A 27,976-nucleotide genomic window follows, 5' to 3' on the forward strand; every position below is an offset into this window, starting at 1 on the left:
AGAAAACAGAGAATATAAAAATAAAATCGAATTCAAAATATTAACAAAACCATAATAGTATATATCAATGATACTAAAATAACACTGGTCACCGCACTTATAATTAGACACAAATTTGTGCACATTTTCGTATTTTTTACACTGATTCATGGACAAATATATGCAAAATTATGCGCAATAAAATTAGGGTGTTCACACTTGTCATGTTTGGTTCGATTAAAACGAACCCTGGAGCGATTGCTCGGTTAGTGCGGTTCATTTGAACATATGTGAACGCTGCCATCCGAACCCTGGTGCGCGCCAAAAGATGGGTCTCGGTCCGCTTCCAAAGGAACTCTGGTGCGGTTCGAATGATATATGAACGCAACACGGACCAAATACATGTAAACGAACCAAAAACAGGAAGTTGAGACCCTAAAATGGAAAGAATCCTCATGCATGTCGGTTTTTCTTGTCATAGTCGCGAGTTTGCGCATCAGACGTGCGTCTCGTTTCTGTGTGTAACGGATGGATTCCTGCCGCTGTTTTGACTCCTTTACACATTTTATAAGCTCTTCACAAGTTCCCAGCTGGCCAAAATACCATCACATGCAGGCTACGCACACACAACGAGCGCATTTACCTCAGCACACAGCATTGTTTTGGATGTTCGGTAAGTTCCGTCTCAAAATAGGCAATACGCCATAAAATCCGACCAATCACGTTGTGAATGTATCCCTATGCCCTAAGGTTCGGTATCTTTTGGTTCGGTGATAAAATTGCCAATCTGAACGCTAATCGGACCAGGACTAAATGTTTTTTTTTTCTTCTTCTTTGGTCCGGACCAAATGAACCAAACGAACCGAACTACAAGTGTGAACGCACCTTTATATTGTGTTAGGGTGTTTTCACACCTATGGATCGCTTGTTTTGTTCCGAAACAGGGACTAAATTTGTTACAATGTTGCATTTTCTTCTTGGTTCGGTTCGCTTTCACATGGCAACATTTCAAAGCGTACCAAAATGCATTCAGGCAAGTCACATGAGATTACAACTGTCCTCTTATTGGTCAGAGTTTTCGCTGAGTCATCCATCAAAATAATGATTGACAAGCTAGCTCCATGAGCTTATTGTGGCTTTATTTGTAACTGTCGAGACACACACAAACACTTTATAAATGTAGCCGTCTCTCCCGCAGTTAATTCATATTTGCTGCGGCAAATTCAAAACCGCGCTCTTTCTCTCTCTCTCCATCTCTGGATTTCCCAGCGCTGTCTAGTAGGCGACCTGTTGTCCGTGTGTCTGTCGAGAGAGACCATTTGAATTTTATAATGAAGCAGAGCGGGAATTGAGACTTCGTCGGGACAGCATTCTCGCACGGAGAAGTGTAATTACACACCAGAGGCGCTCGTTGGCTTTCAGATATTGTAAATAATGTGCTCACTCACAGAATCAGACATTACTGATTTTTATATCATATTTTCCGTTATGAAAATGATATCATTTGGTTCGTTGGTCCGTTAACTGGGTCGACTGCTTTCACATCTCAAGCGAACCGCTCCAGAGTTCGTTTGAAAGCGTACCGAGACCACCTCTTCAAGCAGGTCTCGGTACGCTTGTTTGGTCCGCTTTTGGTGCGCACCCGAGTGCGATTGCTGCTTTCCCACCTGCCCAAACGAACCGCACCAAAGGGGCAAACGAACTCTGGTACGATTCAACCGAACTAAATGAGGCAGGTGTGAAAGCACCCTTAAAGGGCACCAATAATACCCCTTTTCACTAGATGTAATATAAGTCTCTGGTGTCTCCAGAATGCGTCTGTGACGTTTCAGCTCAAAATATCCCACAGATCATTTATTATAGCTTGTCAAATTTGCCCCTATTTGGGTGTGAGCAAAAACATGGTGTTTTTGTGTGTGTCCCTTTAAATGCAAATGAGCTGCTGCTCCCGCCCCCTTTCCAGAAGAGGGCGGAGCTTTAACAGCTCAACAACAACAAAGCTGGAGAATCTCACGCAGCCAAAATGAGGATTGTCAGTAACGGTGTTCAGCCTTACATTGATCAAACCGGAGTCGACACTGATGGAGAGACTCAGGAAGAAGTTACAACTTTTAGACGTTTCTGAATGGTTAGTGGATAAATTTATGTAGTTGCTGTGGAGTTGATTCAACTCATCCACTAGCATGTGTCGTCATGTTAATCTTTTGTGCAAAACCCGTATGGACGCCCACTATATATATAGCGTGCCTGTTTGCCAAACAGAGTCATAAACACCAGGCTAACGTTTATGATTGCTATCAAATGCTGTGAATGGAATTAGAACTGATACACCTTTTCGCTTGTGAAAACAAAATGGCGTCGCCGTGGATGGAAACGTGCAGATTAAGGGGCGGTAATATTATAATAAGATGTATAATAAGCGAAATCTGAGCGGCTCGTTTTTTCATATGCGTGTAGAGAAAGGCTTAACAAAACAAAGTTAATATGTTGTCCTTTTTCATGTTTTCTGGGTTGGTAGATGCACCGGGGACCTGATTATAGGACATGATACGTCCCCTTTAAATATTGCAAGTTCTACACCTTTTTGGTAACTGAAGGCAATATCAAATTAGCCAAACTATACAATAAATGTACACAAGGATTGGTGGATGTGCAGAATCTTGTAATGTACGTGCATTTAAATTGGATGGGCTTTCCACTCAAAACTTGACACAGGCAAGCAGAACAGAAATGGTAACTAATTAATCAGAATATGGAACAGGTGTGTGGTAACCATGGCAATCAGTCATTAGAACTGAGACCTCGAGGCAGATGAGTGCTGCTGTGCTGAATTATGAGAGAAACTGAAAGAATGTTGAAATTTTACAGTATATCATCTGTAAAATATATCATATTATCAAGTTGCTGAAATATATCAGTTGCCTAATTGCAGCTATGAAATAAGCCACAAAATGTATTTACAGTATTTAGTAATACAGAAGCCCGAACACTTAAGCCACACTTACAGTTAAACATTTTTATGTGTGACTTGCATGATTTTATTTACAGAAAATGTTTAATTTAATTGAATCATTAAAATTCCACTATTACTTTAAGCTCTCTCATTAAATTCTTTATCAGTGATTATCAGAGAAAATATTCCTTTCCAATTTTAAAGACTACAAGATAAATCTGCTTATAGAAATGTATGCTCAATGAATTCAGATGAATGTGACCTGGAGTTTACTTTATAACTTATTAATACCCAGGGTGAAAAACCGGCTTCATGCACTTTGTTCTAAAGTTGGACACAGTTATTCTTGCTGTGAGAGGTTAGTTTATCATTACGATCAGATGGCATCATTTTATATTCATTAGGTGTTCAGCACATTATTAATATTTCAGCAACACACTGCATGAGATATTTGACAACCCTGTTAACAGGTTCCTGTAACCTTTCATATCTGCACACGAGGATTCAACGCCCGTTCCACATATCAGCTGAGAGATATTCTGATGCAGAAACGTGGCATTCCCCTGAATAACTTTAGAAAGGGAGAGTATGAGATTGCACCCATTCATGAAAAGGGCAGATAACATACCCAGATTCCGCCGAGTCCGGTGCGAGTGGTCTGTGTCTGAATGCCTCTCAGGAAAGGCAGGTGATAGTACTTAGCAAAGACCAGCAGCAGCATTCCCTGCATCCTCTGAGACGTGACCTACAGAGAGCGGACAGGAGATAAACGGACTGAAAACTGACAGATTTCCAGCATCAGGTTTATTAAACTGGCTTGAAACAGAGCCGGGTATATAAAAACACACAACCTAAATGAGTACTAAATAATCAATTGAGAAAATTTGACAGGGTGCGTATGGTATTCAACCAGGGCCTAAAATTAACACTCGCCACAAAGCCGCATCTTTTGTCAGACAGCGCACGATTACTAAACTGAGCTCTCTTTTACATCTTTTTGCACTTGAGCAGACAAATTCACACAAAATTATGTCAAAAAATAGCAAGTATCCTAGTAAACATAGTCGGTTATATCTGTAAACAGTTGAGAAAGTAAACGTAAGTGTAGAGTATCAGTATATTAGATCCGTGCATTCGCTCTTAAAGTGACAACAGCCTAATATTCCTGCTTTTTTGTTTTTATTTTATTGATGACTGTTTACTTGTCTTTAATAATGTTTTAAATTTATATTAGTTAGGTTAGTAGCTTTAGCTGTGGTATCGAAATTGGAATAGAGAATTGTGAATTTTCACTGGTATCTAATATTCTGGTGTCATTACTGCCTGTTTTTGCAAAAACGGTTTCATGGCCGGTAAAAAAAAATGTATGGCCGCTAAATTTTCTTAAGTCACCGGCAGGTGTGGAAAAAGTTAGTTTTAGGTCCTGTATACAACCATACTACTGTTTTCAGTGTTGTTATTGGTAACTAAAACTAGTAAGGATTGTTTTCATTAATTCACTCTTAAAAAAATGCAGGGTTGTTTCAGCCCATGTTTGGGTCAAATATGGACAAACCCAACCATTAGTTTAAGTTTTTTGAATAAAATTTTTAAACTTATTTAACCCAAACATGGGTTGAAACAACCCAGTATTTTTAGAGTGTATAAATAATAAAAAGCTGAAATAATAAATAAATGAAAAGATGAAAAACTTAATTAACTGAAACATACTTAAACAAAAATTAAAAATAAGTTAATTTTAAAATAAGAATAAGTTTTAAAAATAAGAATAAGTTTTAAAATGACTAATAAGATGAAAAAATTGATTAAAGCTAAAAAGGTATATTAAAAAATAATAATAAAAATAAAATAAAAATAAAAATAATAAAAATCATATCAAAAGCACATAACAAAATTACTAAAACTAAAATAGAAATTGAGACTGAAAAAATATATTAAAAAGATGCTTATATATTAATAAATGTCCCATACAAAAATCAGGGTTATTATTGTTAACTATAACCATAAAAAAAAAAAAAAGTTAAATTAAAAAAATTAAAAGTTAAAAAATGTTAACTTAAATAAAATAAATATTTAAAAAAAAAAACTTACATTCATTTTTTTTCAGATAATTGCCAAGGAAAGAACATTTTTGTTTAGTTTGTTTAGTTTAACTTGAAGTACTAAAAGAACTAAATAAACTCAAACTAATAAATACAAATTCATAAAAACTATATAGACATATTTAAAAGCTAAAACTAATAAAAATTACAAAAACACACAACAACATTACTAAAACTTTAACTAAAATTAAAGTGAAAACAGAAAATATATAAATAAAATCTAATTCAATATATTAACTATATTACTATTAAAACTATAATAGTATATCAGTGATACTAAAATGCCTACAATGCAATGAGTTTCACTGGATCCTCCATTTCCAGTGTGATTAATTAAGCAGAAGTGATATGTGAACATCCCTCCAGAGAGACGTGGGCAATACTCAGAATATCATACTAATAATACTAGCATACTGCTTACCCTGCAATATATACTGTATATTTCAAATAGTGTAGAAACACTATATAACTGTATTCAGCAATAAAGAAAAAATTTTCCAGAAAGAAAATAATGGCACATAAAATGAGGAAGGAGTCTAACTGATTGAAAATAGAAACACGAGCCACAAGACAGAGACAAAGACCAGCAAAGAGATTTTCATCCTCAGCCACTCAGTCAGGATTACATAATGTGACCCCTGAGGGTCCAATGACAACTTTATGGATGTGTGTGTGTGTGTGTGTGGTTAAGGGGAACATTACTGACCAGTACATATCCGAAGGGGCTGAGAGCGTCCATGCAGACCTCGCTCCACTGGTCAGTGAAAAGAACATCTTTCAGTCGTTTGTTGATCATTGAGTTCACTTCCTGTAAGCTGAGAGAAGAAGCAAGAAACAAACACAGGAGAGAAGTAAAAGACAGTCAATAAAGCTTAAATTAAAGACTGAAAAATATCAGAAAGGGAGAGATAGAAGAAGAGACCTTAAGGCATCTGTAGTATCATATTATAGCATTATAACCTCATTGTTTGATCAATTCTGATGAACACTTGTTTAATTCTGTTCATGTCTTCAGCTGTGCTCCAGTGTACGGGTCGACATCCTACTGATGTAATTAAAGGGAGGGACTAATATGATATTTTCTGAAGGAAGGAACAGATTTACTGTGATTATTGAGCAGCTATCATATAGAAGAGCAGAGGCTCTCACCCTATAATATACATGTCTGTGTTCCCATCGCCAACATTCAGGCCCAGTAAAGCAGTGATGTCTTCAGGAGGCATGGCTGAGCCCACGTTCCAAGTGATAATATGCACCCTGTTGGCAGAAAGAGACATTAGAGAAGAGCAGCTGGAGAACTCCATTCATCTGTGTTTCCACTACACATTAGCGCAAAACTTTTTCTAAATGTCAATAAAAAACAATGACAGCGTTTCCATTAACTGATGAGACTAAAATGTAATTTTTTCCTCTCGTGATAAGTCTTCCCAAAGATCATGGCAACGGATGTTAGTAGGTTTAAGTATATCGCAGCCACTGCACTGCCCATTATTTTTAATCAAAGCAGATGTAGGCGTGTTATCCAAGCTTTAATGGCAAGAAAAGCCCCTTATACTTAGAAACGACCACATATGTGGTATTTCTGGGTGTTTCTCCCTACATCTGCTTCGAGGTCTTGATAAATTGTGGCATTTCACAAATACACTACATTTGGAGCGTATACGGCTCTGTCTAAGGAATAACAGACGACAGTTTGCCTTTATAAGATATTTAGGGTGGAAAGTTGTTTTGTTTTAGGAGTTTTCTGTATGTTGGAATATGTGCATATGTTTGTATGTACAGTGTATACTTAGATGGCATGTATAGGAATGATTATTTATGAACACGTGTGTATATATGCATGTACAAATATGTATATATAGTTAATAACTGCAGAAGGAATTATAACTTGGTTAATTTTTGTTTGCATAAGGACAATTCTTGGAACTTCTGATTTGATTTCTATTAAGTTTATCTGTAGTCTATTTATTTCTCCAATTAAAAAAAAAAAAAAATCAACTTTTACGTACGTCAGGTGACCTGTAAATGTGAAAAACTGCAGTTTTGCAAAATATTCCTTTTTTGAATTGCCTGAAAAACCACCTGAAGTGTAAAAACTTTTTTGGCGATATACGGGAGTTTTTGCGAAATTGACATGTTCCCATTGGGCGTATTTTCAATTCGCAATTTTAATTTGCACAATTTGAAGGGTAATGGAAACGCAGCCTGACAGTCACCTCAACTTTGTACTGCCGCTGGTTATAGGCAGAGAATCCAAAAGTATCAGTATGCAACTATGAGCTTCACTGACTGTGTTTACATGTGCACCAATAATCTAATATTTCCAATAATCAGAGAAAGGACTTAATCGCAGTAAGATGACACAAGCCAACCTCTTCACTCCCGTTTACATGCAATTTTCATTATTCTGATTGTTCTCTAAGAATTGTGGTTACTTTTATTACTACCGTTGTTGTGCCGAATTCTGACCCCCGCCAAATTATTACCCCCTAGTATTGGTAGATTTAGGATTAAAGGTGCCATCGAATTGAAAATTGAATTTACCTTGGCATAGTTGAATAACAAGAGTTCAGAACATGGAAATGACATACAGTGAGTCTCAAACTCCATTGTTTCCTCCTTCTTATATAAATCTCATTTGTTTAAAAGACCTCCAAGGAACAGGCGAATCTCAACATAACACCGACTGTTACGTAACAGTTGGGGTGTACGCCCCCAATATTTGCATATGCCAGCCCATGTTCAAGGCATTAGACAAGGGAAGCCAGTATTAATGTCTGGATGTGCACAACTGAATCATCAGACTAGGTAAGCAAGCAAGGACAATAGCGAAAAATGGCAGATGGAGCGATAATAACTGACATGATCCATGATAACATGATATTTTTAGTGATATTTGTAAATTGTCTTTCTAAATGTTTCGTTAGCTAATGTTGCTAATGTACTGTTAAATGTGGTTTAAGTTACCATCATTTATTACTGTATTCACGGAGACAAGAGCCGTCGCTATTTTAATTTTTAAACACTTGCAGTCTGTATAATTCATAAACACAACTTCATTCTTTATAAATCTCTCCAACAGTGTGTAATGTTAGCCGTTAGCCACAGAGCACTATCAAACTCATTCAGAATCAAACGTAAACATCCAAATAAATACCATATTTGCGCGATTAGACATGCTGCATGACGAACACTTTGTAAAGATCCATTTTGAGGGTTATATTAGCTGTGTGAACTTTGTTTATGCTGTTTAAGGCAGTTCGAGCTCGGGGGCGGAGAGCGCAAGCAATTAAAGGGGCCGCAGCCTGAATCGGTGCATTTCTAATTATGCCTCAAAATAGGCAGTTAAAAAAATTAATTAAAAAAAATCTATGGGGTATTTTGAGCTGAAACTTCACAGACACATTCAGGGTACACCTTAGACTTATATTACATCTTGTAAAAAAACGTTCGATGGCACCTTTAAGGTGTGGGAGAGGGGTTAGGATAAGGCAATAAGGTAGCAACTTCAAAAACGGGGGTAATAATTTGGAAGTCGAAATCCAGCACAATACCGTTCTTCACATACCCCAATGCACAGCACAGATGATGAACTCTCATACAGTAGATGTGTTACTGGTCAAGCTCTTCTAGCGCACACAGACTTATTTGCCAGTTCTTTGGTATCTGACATCAGTAATTTTTTTCAGTCATGTGCCTAAAATTGTCCCCATTTCAATGTTTTCAACCATCAGTATACTGCATTATATTCATGTTGTCAACATAGACTCAGTTTCTTCAGCACCTCAAAAATGCGATGCCTTCTTTACCACTGTTTATGAATGGATGTGATCTAGTGGAATAGTGCCTGTTTACTGCGATTAAAATTGGCATGTGCAACATGTTTTACTATGATTATGAGCATAATCACATCGATTTGATCAAAGTATTGTTTACATGAGGTAAAGTTTAATCACGATATTGCCTAAATCTCATTATAATCGCATTATAAGGGTGCCTGTAAACGTAGGCATTTTTCTGCACTCCCATTGGAAGACTAAATGAGAGTGAGGGCCCTATCATACACCTGGCGCAATGCGATGTCAGGCGTGACGCAAGTGTTTTCTTGCTAGTTTCAGCCTGACGCAGTTATCATTTTCATGTCCAGCGCCAAGTTGTTTAAATAGCAAATGCATGGGCGCCCATCTTTTCGCTCATGGGCGTGCTGGTCTGAAAACGAGGTGTGTTCAGGTGCATTGTTGGCGTGTTGCTATTTTGAGGCAACTGAAAACGACTGCATCATTGACCAACAAAAACCTGGTCTAAAGTCAATGGTGCAGTATTTTTTTGTTATTTAAAGGGCGTGTTAGTAATATGTGCCTATAGGTGGGTGCACAACGTGTGTACACTCTGCTAACATGCCAAATATTAAAAATAAAAGGATTACAATGTAAAAGATTTTTATTGTGTGCATAAAAATGCCTAGATGTCGTAATGGATAGTCATTGCATGTATCAGAATTACCTATTTGCAGTAATGACAAATGAAGTTGGCTAATTATTTGGCCAATCGTGGCAATACACACATGTATTTAAACAGGTTGAGGGTGTCTATTTTCCACCATGTAAATAGCGAATCCGCCATAGTACAAGCGCACCTGGCTTTTAAAGGGAATGGCAAATGACAAACTGATTGGGTTATTGCACGTTACATACAAAACACACCCATGACTCATTAAGAGACTAGGTACAACCCTTTTGGACCATGCACATGCTGCGCCGACCGTTTTTTCCATCATTAAACTAGCAAACTAGAACCTGCGCCATGTGCTTCAGACCATGTGCTTAGATTGTTAAATCACGGCCCAGAGCGTTTCCATATCTTTAGGTGGGATACTGAAGCCGTGATGGTTTGACACGGACAGGTTTCAGGTTTGGCTTATAATTTATCAAACAAGTATCCTTGAAGACGTGTTTGTGTCATATTAATGAATAAATGAAAAGAGAGTAAGAACATCATCAGGATCATTACACATGTTTGCAATGTAGACATCTTAGTTGATTATAATGGGAGCAACCTAGTTTTGTCGTGTCACATCACATCACTCCATTGGAGTTAAACTTGTTAATAATCATCTCATTTTAAATCCAAACAATGCTAGGAATATATAAATATTCAATATATATTTTTCTCAATAATTCCACCAGCATCCAGACTCCATCTTTATTTCCAAGAAAGAAATATATTCTTATATAAGTTTAATATAGCATTGAAATTTTACATCTATTTATATTCTATCTCAAATTTTGTGTGGGAAAGTGTGTGTGGGAGTGTATGAGTGCTTAAAATGCAATCCTGCCCTGATCTTTGACCTCACTAAGCTGAGAGAAAATGATGTGCACCATTACTGAATGAGTGACAGCAGCTTCCTGACATATTTCCGTTTTCATATAATCCGGCTCTCTAGTTTCTGTTCATGTATTTTTTCAGTGTTCTGTAGTCGCCTTGTTCCCTAAACATCTATTTAAATGAGTGTCTGTAAGAAGATTTAAACATCCAACAACATTACTGTGTACTAAATTTTAATCCAACCCAAGCAGATCTGATAAAGCAGGCGCTGGTAAACACACAATGTTATATCAACACAGATCAGCCTGCAGCTCAATCACAGAAGGTTGAAGGAGACGAGTAAAGAGTGTCAGTGCTATAAACTACCCATTCATGAACAGTAATAAGATCAGAATCAACTCACTCCTTTATTTATTTGTATTAAATGTATCATTTTTCATTCACAGTTATTTTGCTCTATGTAAATGACATGTTTATGTCAAAATTCTTATAACTATAATGATAACAATAAAAGTTCTAAAAATCGTTTTAAATATAAAAGAGTAGCAGAGCCCACATCACATCTATAATGATGACGGCACAGACAACAAATGATATCACCGGAATTTTCCAGCTGATCAACGAAAAAAACATTGAGAGCCAATCAGAATCCATCCTGCTTTAAAGGAGCTTGAGCATATAAAGCGGCAGACGACAAAACTGAAGTGTGCACTTAAAATTTGAAATAAACAGAACAATATCATCCACTGGTGTTGACGCTAATATAGTTATCATTATCTTTATAGTTATTGTTCTTGGTGTGAACGGGCCTTAAGAGCACCAACACACACACACACACACACACACACACACAAATCAAATTAAATCCTGTTTATAAGTAATACAGTGGGGAAATGCACTGTTCAAAAGTTTGGGGTCAGTAAGTTAAGACTTTTATTCTGCAAGTACACATCAAATGGAAAAAGTAAAGATTTTTACATTATTAAAAAAAATTATATTTTAAATAAATGCAGTTATTTTGAACTTTCCATTTATCAAAGAATCCTGAAAAAAAATTATCATGGTTTCTAATTTTAATAATAATCATTGATAATAATCATTAATGTTTCTTGAGCAGCAAATCATCATGTTAGAATGATTTCTAAAGGATCATGTGACACTGAAGACTGGAGTAATAATTCAAATACATTTTAAAATATTAACACAATAGAAAACAGTTGTTTGGAATTGTAATAATATTTCACTATATTACTGTTTTTAGTGTGTTTTTGATCAAATAAATGTAGCCTTGGTGGGAATAAGAGACTCAAAAACAGTTAAAAATGAACGATAGTGTACATTTTATTTATTAAAAATCCATATTTGGAAAGGAAAATATATATTTAATGTACAGAAACCTTTGAGCAATTTCAAAATTCAAGATAATTCACGTTAATGTCAAAAACACGATTTATTGTTTTAAAAAGTAAAACTAGTAATAATCTGTATTCTCAAGAGTAACTATGTATGTATGTGTTACTGGAAATGCCAGAGCTGTAATAAGTAAAATGTGGAAGTAGTCTACAGTCTGTTCAGCCAACAGACAAGCCCAAACCTGCAGCAGACAATCTAGAATTCAGTTCTAAATCTAATCACATGTGAACTGGCTTATCAAAGTCTTTAGAATTGAAAATTGAATTTATCTTGGCATAGTTAAATAACAAGAGTACATGGAAATGACATACAGTGAGTCTCAAACTCCATTGTTTCCTCCTTCTTATATAAATCTCATTTGTTCGTTTAAAAGACCTCCGAAGAACAGGCGAATCTCAACATAACGCCGACTGTTACGTAACAGTCGGGATCATTAACATGTACGCCCCCAATATTTGCATATGCCAGCCCATGTTCAAAGCATTACACAAGGGCAGCCAGTATTAACGTCTGGATCTGTGCACAGCTGAATCATCAGACTAGGTAAGCAAGCAAGAACAATAGCGAAAAATGGCAGATGGAGCAATAATAACTGACATGATCCATGATATCATGATATTTTGTAGTGATATTTATAAATTGTCTTTCTAAATGTTTCGTTAGCATGTTGCTAATGTACTGTTAAATGTGGTTAAAGTTACCATCGTTTATTACTGTATTCACGGAGACAAGAGAGCCGTCGCTATTTTCATTATTAAACACTTGCAGTCTGTATAATGCATAAACACAACTTCATTCTTTATAAATCTCTCCAACAGTGTGTAATGTTAGCTTTAGCCACGGAGCACTATCAAACTCATTCAGAATCAAATGTAAACATCTAAATAAACACTGTACTTACATGATCCGATGCATGCATGCAGCATGCATGACGAACACTTTGTAAAGATCCATTTTGAGGGTTATATTAGCTGTGTGAACTTTGTTTATGAAATGTATAATAAAGTCGAGAGCTCGGAGGCGGGGAGCGCGACGATTTAAAGGGGCCGCAGCCTGAATCGGCGCATTTATAATGATGCCCCAAAATAGGCAGTTAAAAAAAATTATTAAAAAAAATCTATGGGGTATTTTGAGCTGAAACTTCACATTCAGGGGACACCTTAGACTTATATTACATCTTGTGAAAGAACGTTCTAGGGCACCTTTAAGTTCACTTTCAGAAATTTCAGGCAGGTGTGATCAGGAGCAGAAAAGAGTGCAACAGTCAGCTTCCGGAGGTAAAAATTTCATCCATCATCTCCAAAAGATACTGATTAGCATGTAAACTTTTCAAGGCAGACCAACCATGAGCACTGAGGTTATCAAGTGATTGGCTAATGGTTTCTACATAGTATATACGTGTAATTTTGAACTACATTTTTAAAAAACACCTAGTGAAGAACTACACTACCCAAAATCCACCAATCAGAGATGCTGCAGTTACAATGGAAAACACAGAATCTCAAACTGCTTATAAATATTTTCAAACTTTTTCATCACGCTCAAAATATATTGGTTTTATACATACAGTAAATGACTAAAAATCAATAATAAATTATAAATATACTTTCAGAACTAAGATGAAAAAGTAAAACTGAAAAGGTGTCTATTGAGTAGCCTTGCAGCACACATTTTCAAAGTAATATTTTCCCCCTTGGCTAAAAAGTGCAACTGCCAAACCAAAACATGATTTTTTTGAAGGGCCGAAATCATTGACTGAAATGGTGGTGTTTAGTTGGCATTTCTCTGATGGGACATTTTGAGTGTCAGTGTCGATTTCATGTGCACGCACAACGTGGATAAACTACAACGGGTAAACATGTCAGCTGTCTAGACTCTAGCGCTGAGTTTACAATATTGATTTCTCATTTTTTAATCAATCTTCATTTTGATGAGCAAAGATCTTTTAGTCCAGGGGTGTCCAAACTCGGTCCTGGAGGGCCACTGTCCTGCAGAGTTTAGCTCCAACTTGCCTCAACACACCTGTGTGGAAGTTTCCTGTATGCCTAAAAACCTTGATTAGCTGCTTCAGGTGTGTTTAATTGGGGTTGGAGCTAAATTCTGCCCTCCAGGAGCAGGATTGGACACCCCTGTTTTAGTCTGTGCTTCAGTTTTCAGTTGATGCATGAACAAAACTTCACTAAACATTATTTATAGTGCACATGCCATCCAATAATCACAATACTCTTTATGCTTTGTTACTTTTTATATGAAACAAAGTCTCAGCTTTGAGTAATGTTATAATGATATTCAAACAATAAATTACTCTTTAATGTGGCGTGACAGATCACTGTAGCACCTCAGTTTAAGCAGCACATAAACGATCATCTCTTCCTCTTTAATACTAGTTATAGAACAAAATTATAGCACAAAAACATGAATGAACATCAGAAGGTATGTTGAAAGATATAGTACAGCTCACTGCAATGCATTATTATGTCTCAATCTCTCAATCACTGTTTCAACCACGGAAAAACGTCAATAACACAGCTTATAAATTTAAATGTCACTTAATATTACATTTTCTAGAAAAAATAACTAGAGAGGAGCATTTTGATAAATAGTATATGCACTATATTACACATTTTATTTGAGAGTTGATTATAAATTTAATTAAAGGGGACCTATTATGCCCCTTTTTACAAGATGTAATATAAGTCTCTGGTGTCCCCAGAATGTGTCTGTGAAGTTTCAGCTCAAAATACCCCACAGATCATTTATTATACCATGTTGTCAACGCCTATTTTTGAGTGGAAGGAAAAACATGCTTTTTGTGCATGTATCTTTAAATGCAAATGAGCTGCTGCTCCCCACCCCCTTTCCAGAGCACATTGCCTTCGCCAAATCGATAAATCGTGCAGCCCTACTTCAGATGGTTTTCTGAGCGCACACATCAAAGCATGCACACAGAGAGCTGACTGTCAGACGGCGCGCCGCTTGAGTCTTAAACTAAGTTCTCTTTCACATCTTATTGCGCTTAAACTGTCAAATACACACAAGGTTATGCCAAAAATATGTCTGTGAATGTAAACAGCAGGGAAAGAAATCACATGTGTATATTAGATCTGTGTATTAAAGTGTCAGCAGCATAATATACAGTACCTACTGCTGTATATGCTGTTAAAGGGATAGTTCACCCAAAAATGAAAATTTGATGTTTATCTGCTTACCCCCAGAGCATCCAAGATGTAGGTGACTTTGTTTCTTCAGTAGAACACAAATGATGATTTTTAACTCCAACCGTCGCCGTCTGTCAGTCAAATAATGCGAGTGGATGGGAACTCGATCAATGAGAGTCGAAAAACCTTGCATAGACAAATCCAAATTAAACCCTGCGGCTCATGACGACACATTGATGCCCTAAGACACGAAACAGTATTTATATCATTTTTTACCTCTAATACACACTATGTCCAACTGCGTTCAGCACTCGCTTAGTGAGGTCTGATCGCGTTCTGACAACGGAAGTAATGTCTCATAGAGTTGTGACGTTCGCGAACGAACCGATTCTTTTGAACGGCTCATAAACATGAACGATGGGAGCCGAGTCGCGGCTGGAGGGGAGCCGTTCTTTCTGTCGTTCTTTTTTCCTATGCGTGTTTTACACAGATGCACACAAATGAGCTCCTCCGCGAGACAGAACAGTTATAGGGGGAGGGGCGCACCCAGCGCAGGCCAACCCTTTATAGCGTGATGATATTAGTTATTAGTTGTGCACGCATCCTTCACGTGAGTACTCCAGTGGAAAAAAATTATTTATTCTAATTTTATCTACTTTAAATATTTTTTGTTTTCTATCAAAATGTTCTTGTGTGGAAGTGTTTGTAGTAAAAGCTGTTTTGCACAGAAATTCATTGCAGCCGGCTTTGTTTTTGATGTTTATTTGTGAGTAGGTATTGTATGAATAACATAAGTCAACGTAGCTTTACACACACACACACACACACACACACTTTGTACTAAAGGTAAATCCAAAATAGTGATGTCACTGTCTAAGCAGAGGGATTTGTGCAACCCTATGGAATATAGTCCACACATGACAAATGAGGTAATAATCAATATTTCAGAATAATTCAAACTCAGATATTGGTGTGTGATATCCGAGTTTTAATTATTTGACTACAAATCTCACCTCATCATTCCTCCCAGTGATTATTTCCAGGATAAACTGAGATGCCCCCAAGCTGGCTTCTTAAAACTGACTAAATATTTAAAAAGAGCCAAAAGAGCCGTTCTTTTGAACGGCTCTTTGAAAGGAACGGATCGCGAAGATCCGGATCCCCTCAAAGAGCCATAAATCCCATCACTAATGTCTCACGCTTATACTTCAATGAGTGCTAGACATCACTGCCGTTGTCAGAGCGCGATCAGACCTCACTAAGCGAGTGCTGAACGCAGTTGGACATAGTGTGTATTAGAGGTAAAAAATGATATAAATACTGTTTCGTGTCTTAGGACATCAATGTGTCGTCACGAGCCGCAGGGTTTAATGTGGATTTGTCTATGCAAGTTTTATTTACTCTTATAGTAGAAGTTCCCATCCACTCGCATTATTTGACTGACAGACGGCAACGGTTGGAGTTAAAAATCATCATTTGTGTTCTACTGAAGAAACAAAGTCACCTACATCGTGGATGCTCTGGGGGTAAGCAGATAAACATCAAATTTTCATTTTTGGGTGAACTATCCCTTTAATATGAATCAAACAACAAAAACAGAAAATCACTCTTTGTTACTCAGTTCTTACTTGAATGCTCTGGTGAGGAGATAACCATGGAGGACAGTGTACAGGTCACTGAGGGTGGGGTCTATGCTAATAAGGCAGCAGTCGTGGGCAGGGCCTAAGCATTTGTGACATCACAAAAGCTAAAACGGCTTGTTCTGGGACACCACTAATGATTTATGAGGATTAAAAAAGAGGAGTGGGTGGATTTTTACCATTATAGAGTGGTTGTGTGCACACACTGCCGACACACATTTACGTTCAAACACCATTTAAAATTGAATTTTGCACTTTAATTATTAAATAAAATTCATTTTATTAATAAATTAAAAAAACAACACTTTCAGGGTGAGCTAAACTGTTGAAATCATACCTGAAATCCTCCACCACTTGCGTCTGAGTGTCGGCGGTGCCAGCGACAGAAAGGGCCCTCTGAGGGTAAAGGCCAGGATCTGAAGCTGGAGGTTTGAATGATGGGGTCTGAGGAAGAGAGGCCGCCCTCATTGAAATGTGGCTCCGAGCCGCTGCAGTGTGCCCTGAAATCTTCTGTCCAGCCAAACTCGGAGGTCCATGAGCAACATTAGCAACACTGAGTTGAGACTGAGCTTCTGAGGGGTGACTGGAGATGTCGGGGTCAGTCGGTTCAGCATGGCTGCTCATCTGCTGCGGTTTAGGAGATTCTGGAGGTTTGGGCTCTGATACGTCAATAGATCCTTCCACCCGTGGGGTCCTCTGAGGCCGTCTTGGCCTGGCTGGAGCCGCCGGTGGGGTAGAAGGGGCAGGAGAAGATGTGGACGTTTCTGCGGGTCCTTTTGGTTGTGATGCCAGATCATTAGTTTTAATCTGGCTTTGAATTTGCTGCTCCGGTTCCATCTTTATCTAGAAAGAAAAGCACAACGGTGAATCAAATCAGCTTTCTTCACTTTTTAACTACATTTTCCATTTCTCTTTGTTAAAACATTAAAAATGAATGTGGCATGTCAAAATAAAGGCTGCTGCTCATATTTCATGAGTGCATTTGTTTTCAGTTTGGGCATATTTTCATAATTGGGCACTTCTTTTTCACAAAGGACTGTCTGGGCAACACAAATGTTCACGTGAGCTACACACATCCTGAGATTACTATGCCATTAAAGGTCAACGGTTAGGCCACTGATCCTTTTTGTTGGCCAGGAAAGTTCAATAACAGTTACTGGACACCTAGCATAGTGATTTGCATTGCCTAGTTGTATTTTAATGGGTTAAAATCAATTTTTCAGTTCAAACAGGAACTCACCAAAAACACATGAGCAGCACTGCTGTGTTGTAATAACACTGGGTTACATAATCTTGCATCTCAAGATTTTTTGAAAGTGTCTTTAACAGAAACACTACCATTCAGAAGGTTGGGGTTGATTTTTTTAATGTTTTTGAAAGAGTCTCTTCTGCTCACCAAGGCTGCATTTGTTTGATCAGTAAAAACGGTAATATTGTGAATTATTAATACAATTTAAAATAACTGTTTTCTATGTGAATATATGTTCAAATGTAATTTATTCCTGTGATCAAAGCTGAATTTTTACTGTGTTAGCCCAAAATTTACCCATTTTTAATCATTACAGTGCAATATTCTGTATATGATTCCACAGTTATTATTTCATTGGTTGGCATGACAGCTTAAGGGTTAAACATACAGAAGCTCTTCCAAGGTGATGGGTTTCATCTCTAGCTTGGAGGGATTCTATTCTAGTGTGATCTCTAAAATGACAGCTGACAGGCTGGACAAAAAACTAGACTAGACAACAGACACAGCTGTGAACGCTCCCTACCCACAGGAAACACTGCTTTAGTTGAGTCATTTATTTCAGAAACTCTCCTTGCTTTGTTGCAATGCCAAAAATGACGAAATGCTACTGTTTACTACAGTATATCCATAGACTCAAGTTATTAATAAGGAATGTGACTTACTAGAAGTGAAAAATACCACTTTATGACTGTTTATATGTCTTTAATTCTTCTAATAAAATAGCAACATGATCAAAACTTGTGCTGAAAAATAATGTTAAAATGTGATACATTAGGTTTTTGAGGAAGGTTTATTTGTTCATCTGTCAATCATCATTGTATTGCATTGCATTATTTGTTTTGCCCCCCAAAATGATAACTACACGAAAAAATGCTGGGTAAAAACCACCCTAGTTGGGTTGAAAATGGACGGTTGGGTTAAATGTTTGCCAAACATGCTGGGTAGTTTTATTTAACTCAACTATTGTTTAAAAAAATACAGTATTGCTCGCTTAAAATGAACCCAAAATAGGTTGGAAATTAAAAATCAGACACATAATTACTAGAATCAACAATAATAATCAAAAGGTGAACGTTTATTAATAAGCAATTTAATAAATGTTTATTGTTTAATTATTATTCATTAAACTTATTAATAAATGTTGATTTCCAACATACTTTAGGTTCATTTTAAGCAAGCAATGCAGTCATTTTTAAACAATAGTTGAGTTAAATAAAACTACCCAGCAGGTTGGTCAAACATTTAACCCAACCACTGGGTTAAAACAACCCAATCGCTGGGTTTGTCCATTTTCAACCCAACTTGGGTTGTTTTTAACCCAGCATTTTGTAGAGTGTATAATAATAATACTAACAAAGCAAAGCATCATCTTACTAAGACAAATTATTGGGAGATAATTGGGAGATGATATTTATATGCATTTTATGTAAGTCATAAAAATGCTAGGTTAAAAACAACCCAAGTTGGGTTGAAAATGGACAAACCCAGTGGTTGGGTTAAATGTTTGACCAACCTGCTGGGTAATTTTATTTAACCCAACTATTTTTAAAAAATGACTGTATTGCTTGCTTAAAATGAACCCAAAATATGTTGGAAATGAACATTTACTAACATGTTTAATAAATTAACGTTTATTAATGTGTTCAATAAATAATAATTGAACAATAAACATTTATTAAGTTTCTTATTAATAAATGTTCACCTTTTGATTATTATTTTTGATTCTAGTAATTATGTGTCTGATTTTTAATTTCCAACCTATTTTGGGTTCATTTTAAGCAAGCAATACATTCATTTTTAAACAGTAGTTGGGTTATAAAAAAAAAAAGCTACCCAGCATGTTGGGCAAACATTTAACCCAACCACTGGGTCAAAACAACCTAATCATTGGGTTTGTCCATTTTCAACCCAACTTGGGTTTATTTACATTACAAGCTATCACAATTTCATCTTACTTTTTGGCCATATATCTGCAACTGCACCAAATTGCAAATTTTTGACCAGTTTGGGCCAATTGAGTTGTTTTTTTCCTCAAGTTTGAGCTCCATATTCTTACTATATCAGACTATATGAGCCATAAAACCCTGATATTATACAAAACCTAAAGCACATATGCAAACCTTAGGTATACCTATAGGTATATTGTGGCCCTGAGACTTTGTTTTACTGTTTTTTCCAAAACAGTTGGAAAAGCTGTCAGTGGAGCAGTTATGAAAAGATATGAATATGTACACTTTAGGTACTAATATGTTTCTTTAAGGTACTCATATGCACCCTTTATGGGTAAATAAGGTACAAAGTGTAACTTTTAAAAGTTTTTTTTTTTAAAGATGCAGTGACAGCATTAAAAACCATAAAAATAAAGGAGTTAAACGTAACAAACAGCCAGGGTAATAAAGAACACACAAAGATTATTGGAGGATGTTGATTAAAAAAAACACTATTGCGTTTTTTTACTTCAAAACTGATGAAAACTGTTTCCACACCACATTGTTTTCAGTGTAATATAATGCAAACATATTGATACAAAAATCCAACAACCGCATTTTAAATATGTACACAGTCACAAGTCTTTGCTTTTGCACAGTAGTCATGGTCTTCACCTCGCTGTGCTCTGTGTTTGTCTGCCTGACCGGCTTTCCCTGTATTGACAAGATTGTTACAGTCAAGCTCACGACTAGACGTATTTGCTTATCGGTGTGGAATAACGCAAAGCATGTGACCAGCAGAAAAGGAAAAGAGACAAAAATATAGACTCCACCTAGAAATGACCCCAAACAAACGCAATGAGTCATTGTGTATATATTTGGTTATGCATATACACACATACACCCACATGAAATTCTTGCAGTGAATCATTGTGTATGCATTTGAATATGTGTTTGTGTGTGGATAGGTGGATAGATAGATAGATAGATAGATAGATAGATAGATAGATAGATAGATAGATAGATAGATAGATAGATAGATAGATAGATTTATATAGTCTTAAACATAATGTACGCTCCAAATATTCTAATACCTTCGAGCCATGGTTACACATAAGGTCAGACACTGAGAAAATGCTGAAGGTCACCTTACAATAATGTGTATTATGACCTACTTGTGTGTGTGTGTGTGTGTGTGTGTGTGTGTGTGTGTGTGTGTGTGTGTGTGTTTCATTAGAGGATGTACGAAGAAGCTTTTGAACCATTCAGTATCTGATAACGCTAATTACATTGCAAGGCTGTTTGTGATGGTCTTTCAACCTCTGAATAATGCCACAGATACACTGATGCACATGCATTTCTCTCTTTCAAACACACACACACACACACTGATTAATACCACACATTTAAAAATAGTTTAAATGATAGTGAACACAAAATAAAACCCTGACAAAAACAACATGTAAACAATCCAGTATCAGTTAAACACCACTGAAGTACTGAGAAAGAATCAGCACAGGGTCTAAATGTATATATCTGTAATGGTAATGTTATACTACAGCTTATTACGTACAAGTTATTCATCATATCATATTTGTGCAATCGACATGCATTACATTGTGCAATTATAGTGTTGCGTTAGTGTGTTTCTTACCCAATTTCCTCGATCAAGGCAGGCTGAAGAGAACTGAAGGTATGTTGACAGATCTGATGGGCACCGCTGGAAACCAGACTTACTGATAAATATATTCAAATATCTTGGCAGAGATCAAAATAGCTCATCATCATGCGACAATATCGGTTCAGCTGATGAATGTGAAAGCGCGTTCAGGTCCAGTGTGTCACATCAGTGCCCGTTCTTCCTGTTTCATTAAAAGCGAAAGACCTTGAGGTTCACTGAAAGGAGAAAATGGGTCGCTAAAGGCGAGAGCATTTCATCTGCAGATGTCGCGGTGTTCTTCGACGTGAATTCGTTTCGTAAAGCAACCCGCAGCGCGTGCTGTCAATGACAAGACACTGCGATGGTCAGTGCTGTCCTTCAGTGCTCGCGCTTCATGCACTTATTGCAGCAGAGCTGCTGGCGTTGCTTCCGTCACAGATTTAATCACCACGGACGTGCGCTCTTGTCACATGGTATTCCGCTGGAGCTCCACTATAAATAAAGATTATATTTGCATTTCCTCTTGCAAGGCAGCAAAAGTGTTAAAGGATCGGGTTTGGTTGTGGAATAGGCTTTGTTTCAGTGTAAATAATGAAATGCCGCATGAGAACGCTTTGCTGTTGTCATGACAACCCGAGCACATCCCTTTTTTCTTTTCTTTTTTATCAACATTAAAGGGTTAGTTCACCCAAAAATGAAAATAATGTCATTAATTACTCACCCTCATGCCGTCCATTCATCTTTGGAACGCAAATTAAGATATTTTAGTTGAAATCGTGAGGCCTGCATAGGGAGCAATGCCATTTCCTCTCTCAAGATCCATTAATGTACTAAAAACATATTTAAATCAGTTCATGTGAGTACAGTGGTTCAATATTAATATTATAAAGCGACGAGAATATTTTGGTGCGCCAGAAAAAACTAAATAACGACTTATACAGTGATGGCCGATTTCAAAACACTGCTTCAGGAAGCTTCGGAGGGTTATGAATCTTTTGTGTCGAATCAAGATTCAGATCGCGTGTCAAACCGCTAAACTGCTGAAATCACGTGACTTTGGCGCTCCAAACAGCTGATTCGACACACTGATTCATAATGCTCTGAAGCTTCCTGAAGCAGTGTTTTGAAATCGGCCATCACTGTATAAGTCGTTATTTAGTTTTTTCTGGCGCACCAAAATATTCTCGTCGCTTTATAATATTAATATTGAACCACTGTACTCACATGAACTGATTTAAATATGTTTTTAGTACATTAATGGATCTTGAGAGAGGAAATGTCATTGCTCCCTATGCAGGCCTCACTGAGCCATCGGATTTCAACAAAAATATCTTAATTTGTGTTGCAAAGATTAACGAAGGTCTTACGGGTGTGGAACAGCATGAGGGTGAGTAATAAATGACAGAATTTTCATTTTTGGGTGAACTAAACCATTAAGGAAAACCATTCGCAGTTCAGTGAGATAATTGTACGGTTTAATGGCAAATGAAAATATTATTACATTTATTGCATATGAAAGCCAAAAATAAGTAGTAAATTGTTCAGAACAAGTCTGATGGGGTTAAAGTCATCATCAAAATTGACATTATTATTAGACCTATATATGATTTATCCACGTGCATCATTATTTCTTTTAAATGCACATAATCTTTAATCAAAAACATTAAAGTCTCCCACCCTTTTCTTCTCTGATGACGTGTTCACCGGCGCGAGGACGGGACAATAATCCCTCCAGTAACCTGTCACTCACAAGAGATCTCAACAAAAACAAAAGTCCTGTCCTGTCTCATTCAAGAAGCCGTTTTACTTGGATATACATCATGATAGAGAAGAAAAGACTATCGTAATTTCTGTCATGCTGACTTTAAGTGATTTAGGGATCGTTTACACAACTGTTTTCAACTAAAAACGGAAAACTTTATGTGTTTAGGCCATTCATTTACACGACAACAGCGTTTTGGGGGCATGAAAATGCAAACTTTTGAAATCAGGTTTCAAAGTTTAACCTGTTAACTCTCACCCCCGCTTTTTTATAGACATGAAAATGCACTATCCAAACTTAAATGGTTGTAATTCAAGAATACTTTGGAATATGAAACAGAAAAAAGTTATAGAAGTTTAAGTTTATGAAAATGTAAAATGTGAAAATATATTTTATATAAAATATATATTTTATAAAACAAGCTTGACTCTAAAACTGCAGGAACATAAAAGCCAAAAATCTGAACAAGATTTCAGGTTGATATCTCAAAAAATGAGCTTTCAGTGAGATTTAGTTTGGGTGCAGTACCACACGTTTTCACTAGATGACACCCAAGCTCCATTACTGACCATATAAGGGCGCCTCCATTTCCATATATGGTTTGAGTGATCTGAAGCATATATTTCCATTATTTTCATTCAATTTATGAAGTAGACATCCTATATAGAAGTAGTATGGGAAGTTTGGCAGAATTTGATATGAATTCAGCCTCTAATAAACATAAAAACAACATGTATGTGGGTTATAGCTCGCTGCCACAATCATAAATGTATTTTTTTTTTCTATTAAAAACATTTTCAGACCTTTTTTTCCTCAAAAAAGTCAATGGATGTTATCTTTTGAACTCTTAGCATGAAAACAAACATGTTTCAACCAATCTTTCATGATTTTTCATGTCCATCGCTATTTCAAAATAAAGGTCTGAACATGCCTTATGAGTATGAAAATATGCTTGTTGCAATTCTGGTACCATTATCAGTGTAAACTACAAAAACGTGAATAGCCTATGTGAAAAGGCTATTCAAGAAACATGAGAGCCTATAGACTTTTTTTCCTGTTTATTTTTTTACTATTATTATTAAACATTTGCTTACAAAGTACAAAATTAGGAGCCTATAGACTGAACATGTAATACACATGCACATGACGTCACCATGCGCATGTGTGTTCCGTGTTCAGTCTATAGGCTCCTAATTTTGTACTTTGTAAGCAAATGTTTAGTAAAAAAATAAACAGGAAAAAAACGTCTATAGGCTCATGTTCATTACAAAGTGACATCGCCATCTACTGGCCTGACAGAAGAATACATATGAGTATGAGTGATGCTGCACAAAACAACAGTGATGCCAATGTGTTGTTATGTGGTCTTTAAAGTCCCCATGAAATCAAAATTGACGTTTTTTTACGTCATTACAAGTAACTTGAGTTACGTAATCACTAATCAGATTACTTTTTCAAGTAACACATTATGCATTGCAGTGCCGTAAGTTCCAAAAGTTTGGAAACATTACTATTTTTAATGTTTTTGAACGAAGTCTCTTATGGTCATTAAGGCTGCATTTATTTCATAAATACAGAAAAAATAATAATATTGTGAAATATTATTACAATTTAAAATTATGGTTTACAATTTAAAATATGACTTTAATATACTTTAAAATGTAATTTATTCCAGTGATCAAAGCTGAATTTTCAGCATCATTACTCCAGTCTTCAGTGTCACATGATCCTTCAGAAATCATTCTGATATGCTGATTTGATACTCAGTTATTGTCAATGTTGAAAACAGTTGCATTGATTAATATTTTTTGGAACCTGTGATACTTTTTTCAGGATTCATTGATGAATAAAAGGTTAAAAAGAACAGCATTTGTTCAAAGTATAAATCTTTTTTAACAATATAAATCTTTACTATCACTTTTTATCAATTTAACACATCCGTGATGAATAAAAGTAATAATTTCTTTCAAAAAAAGAAAAGAAAGGAAAAACAAACAAAAAACTGACCCCAAACTTTTGAACGGTAGTGTATATTGTTACAAAAGATTTCTATTTTAAATAAATGCTGATATTTTTTTAACTTTTTATTCATCAAAGAATCCTGAAAAAGTATCACATGTTATAAAATGATATTAAGCATGATATTAAGCAACTGTTTCCAACATTGATAATAAATCATCATTTATGAATGATTTCTGAAGGATCATGTGACACTGAAGACTGGAGTAATGATGCTGAAAATTCAGCTTTGATCACAGAAATAAATTATATTTTAAAGTTTATTAAAATAGAAAACCATAAAAATTCAATTAATTTTTTTAAAATTGTAATAATATTTCACAATATTATTGTTTTTTCTGTATTTATTATGAAATAAATGCAGCCTTAATGAGCATAAGAGACTTCGTTCAAAAACATTAAAAATAGTAATGTTTCCAGTGTTAAATCAAAAGTTGAAAAATGTGGTCATAAACATACATTTATACAAACCGAAGACCAAATGCAACTCACTATAGGATAGGACGTGACACAATCTTTGGATCTCATGATTATTAGTATTTCAGTAACACTTTACATTTTTATTTTTAGTTGACACATTAAGAATGATGGCAACATTACCATTAGATTAAATTTGTGAAGAAAAATATGTGAGATATCACAAACTGACAAACTGTCCACTAATCCATATCCGTGCTAATTTATGAATATACACTTGTTCATTCAATAAACTATTAATGTTTATTGATGATATAGCATTAATTTATTTAACCTGATTTATTCAACTTAGTTAAAATGTAAGTATTAATATATGCAGAAATATTAAAAGTTATTCACTGTTAGTTCATGATACCTAATCATAACAAACTGAACATTATTGTAAAGTATTACCGGAATGTTTTTGAAGTGTTTCTAGATTCACATTCTTTTTAACTAAGAAAAATATAATCATTTGTCCTAAAATAAACGTGAACACTAAGATCTACATACCAAGCTTTACCTAGAATGGTCTCTATTCCAACATGCAGAGTCAGGAATCGCCTAACAATAGGTGTTGTGTAGTCTTTAGTCTTGGTCTAGTATAAAAGCACAGGTGACAGCAGTCAGTCAACAACCAGAACAGGCTTCAGCTTCTCTTTTGTGGATCCACTGAGGGGTCAGCAAGCGCAACCATGAAGGTAAACCTTGTTCCAGCTGCCATTTCCACATATTTTAACTTCTTCTAAATTTATTTGGTATGATCACTAAATGAATCACTTTCATTTTCAGGTCACCTTTTTTGAGGACAGGAACTTCCAGGGTCGCTCCTACAACTGTATGGGCGACTGTGCTGATATGCACTCCTACATGAGCCGCTGTCACTCCTGCAGAGTGGAGAGCGGATGCTGGATGATGTACGATCAATCCAACTACATGGGAAACGGGTATTTCTTCAGGAGGGGCGAGTACGCCGATTACATGTCTATGTTTGGAATGAGCAACTGCATCAGGTCCTGCCGTATGATCCCCATGGTGAGCTCCACGTTGCATGAACTGAAATATTTCATTTATATTTATTTCAAAACATGAAGCAGAGAATTCAGTCTGTTTTTTTAGGGGTTAGAGATTTTTTTTTTTTTTTTTTTTGGAAAAGTACAGAGGATCCTATTAGAATGGTGATTTGAGACAGAACTAATTCTTCATAGATATTGAAAAGTACAAAGGATTCTATTAGAATGGTGATTTGAGATAGATATATACATTTTATGTTAATTCTGCCTGACGAACTTGAGAATAATGGACTTCTCTTCCACTACAGCACAGGGGATCCTACAGAATGAGGATCTACGAGAGGGAGAACTTCATGGGTCAGATGTATGAGATGATGGATGACTGTGACAACATCATGGACCGTTACCACATGTCTCACTGCCAGTCCTGTCATGTGATGGACGGCCACTGGCTCATGTATGAGCAGCCCCACTACAGAGGCAGGATGTGGCACTTCGGGCCTGGAGAGTACAGGAGCTTCAGCAATATGGGCGGCATGAGATTCATGAGCATGAGGCGTATCATGGACTCTTGGTACTAGCTCCAGTGTATCGAATAATAAAACGATTTCATGAGAACACTAAATTTTGTGTCTTGAAAATCATTAATGCCACAAATATTTGCTTGAGTAATGCACAAACAAATTTCTCATGAAATAAACGGAAATGCAAAACAAATAAAGAAATGTCAAAATAATGATCAATTACTGTATGGGTATTGAAGTTCTAGACTAAATGTGAACATGCATTTACTCATCTCACTTGCACAAAAGCAGAGTCAGTTTTCCTCAATGTATAAAAACAGTGAAATGCAATCAAAAAAAAAAAAAAAAAAAAAAAAAAAAAAAAAAAAAAGCACAAACCCGCAATAATGAAAAATATTAAATTAAACGAATATACTTCATGCATTTAATCTGACTTTATTAACCAGTGTCTTTGCTGCTGACCTTCTATGATCTAATTCAACCATACTAATAAGCAAAAATGACTTGAGATAAACATCTCATTTCCATCAGCCTGAAGCTTATTCATTGCACTTTTGGTTTGAAAGGGCCTTTACATTTGCCAAAAATGTAACCTTTTTGTTGTTTTTAAAAAAACAAGCAAGCTCAGCTCATGTGAGGAAAACACAAATGTAACATTACTTTCCATAAAAAGTAACTAAATAACTGTCACGGGTGCACAAGAAGATGGTAAGATCCAATCGCAGCCTTTATTGGGCAATCCACAGTCGTACATCCAAAAACAGGCAGGGGTCAAAATCCAGATAAACAGTC

The 27,976-nt window shown here is 36.1% G+C and overlaps 2 protein-coding genes across 2 annotated transcripts in view; one reads left to right on the plus strand and one right to left on the minus strand.

The window, feature by feature from the left end:
- The window catches only part of inpp5jb (inositol polyphosphate-5-phosphatase Jb), a 29,565-nt gene extending 7,643 nt beyond the window's left edge, over positions 1-21,922 (minus strand). Inside the window, exons 1-5 of the mRNA XM_048189821.1 lie at positions 21,405-21,922; positions 16,911-17,416; positions 6,184-6,291; positions 5,741-5,849; positions 3,561-3,677 (exon numbers count right to left, since the gene is read on the minus strand). Of these exons, the coding sequence (XP_048045778.1) occupies positions 3,561-3,677; positions 5,741-5,849; positions 6,184-6,291; positions 16,911-17,410 (834 nt within the window). The 5' untranslated portion in view covers positions 17,411-17,416; positions 21,405-21,922. The remainder of the gene's footprint in view (positions 1-3,560; positions 3,678-5,740; positions 5,850-6,183; positions 6,292-16,910; positions 17,417-21,404) is intronic.
- A 4,085-nt stretch (positions 21,923-26,007) lies between these two features.
- On the plus strand, positions 26,008-27,285 carry LOC125267823 (gamma-crystallin M2-like). The gene is made up of 3 exons (XM_048189822.1): positions 26,008-26,348; positions 26,440-26,682; positions 26,969-27,285. The coding sequence occupies exons 1-3, from the start codon at positions 26,343-26,345 to the stop codon at positions 27,239-27,241; spliced, it is 522 nt and encodes a 173-aa protein (XP_048045779.1). The 5' UTR covers positions 26,008-26,342; the 3' UTR covers positions 27,242-27,285.
- Positions 27,286-27,976: the final 691 nt, after the last annotated feature.

This window comes from Megalobrama amblycephala, linkage group LG4, assembly GCF_018812025.1.
Source record: "Megalobrama amblycephala isolate DHTTF-2021 linkage group LG4, ASM1881202v1, whole genome shotgun sequence".
In the NCBI taxonomy this organism is placed as follows: Eukaryota; Metazoa; Chordata; class Actinopteri; order Cypriniformes; family Xenocyprididae; genus Megalobrama; species Megalobrama amblycephala.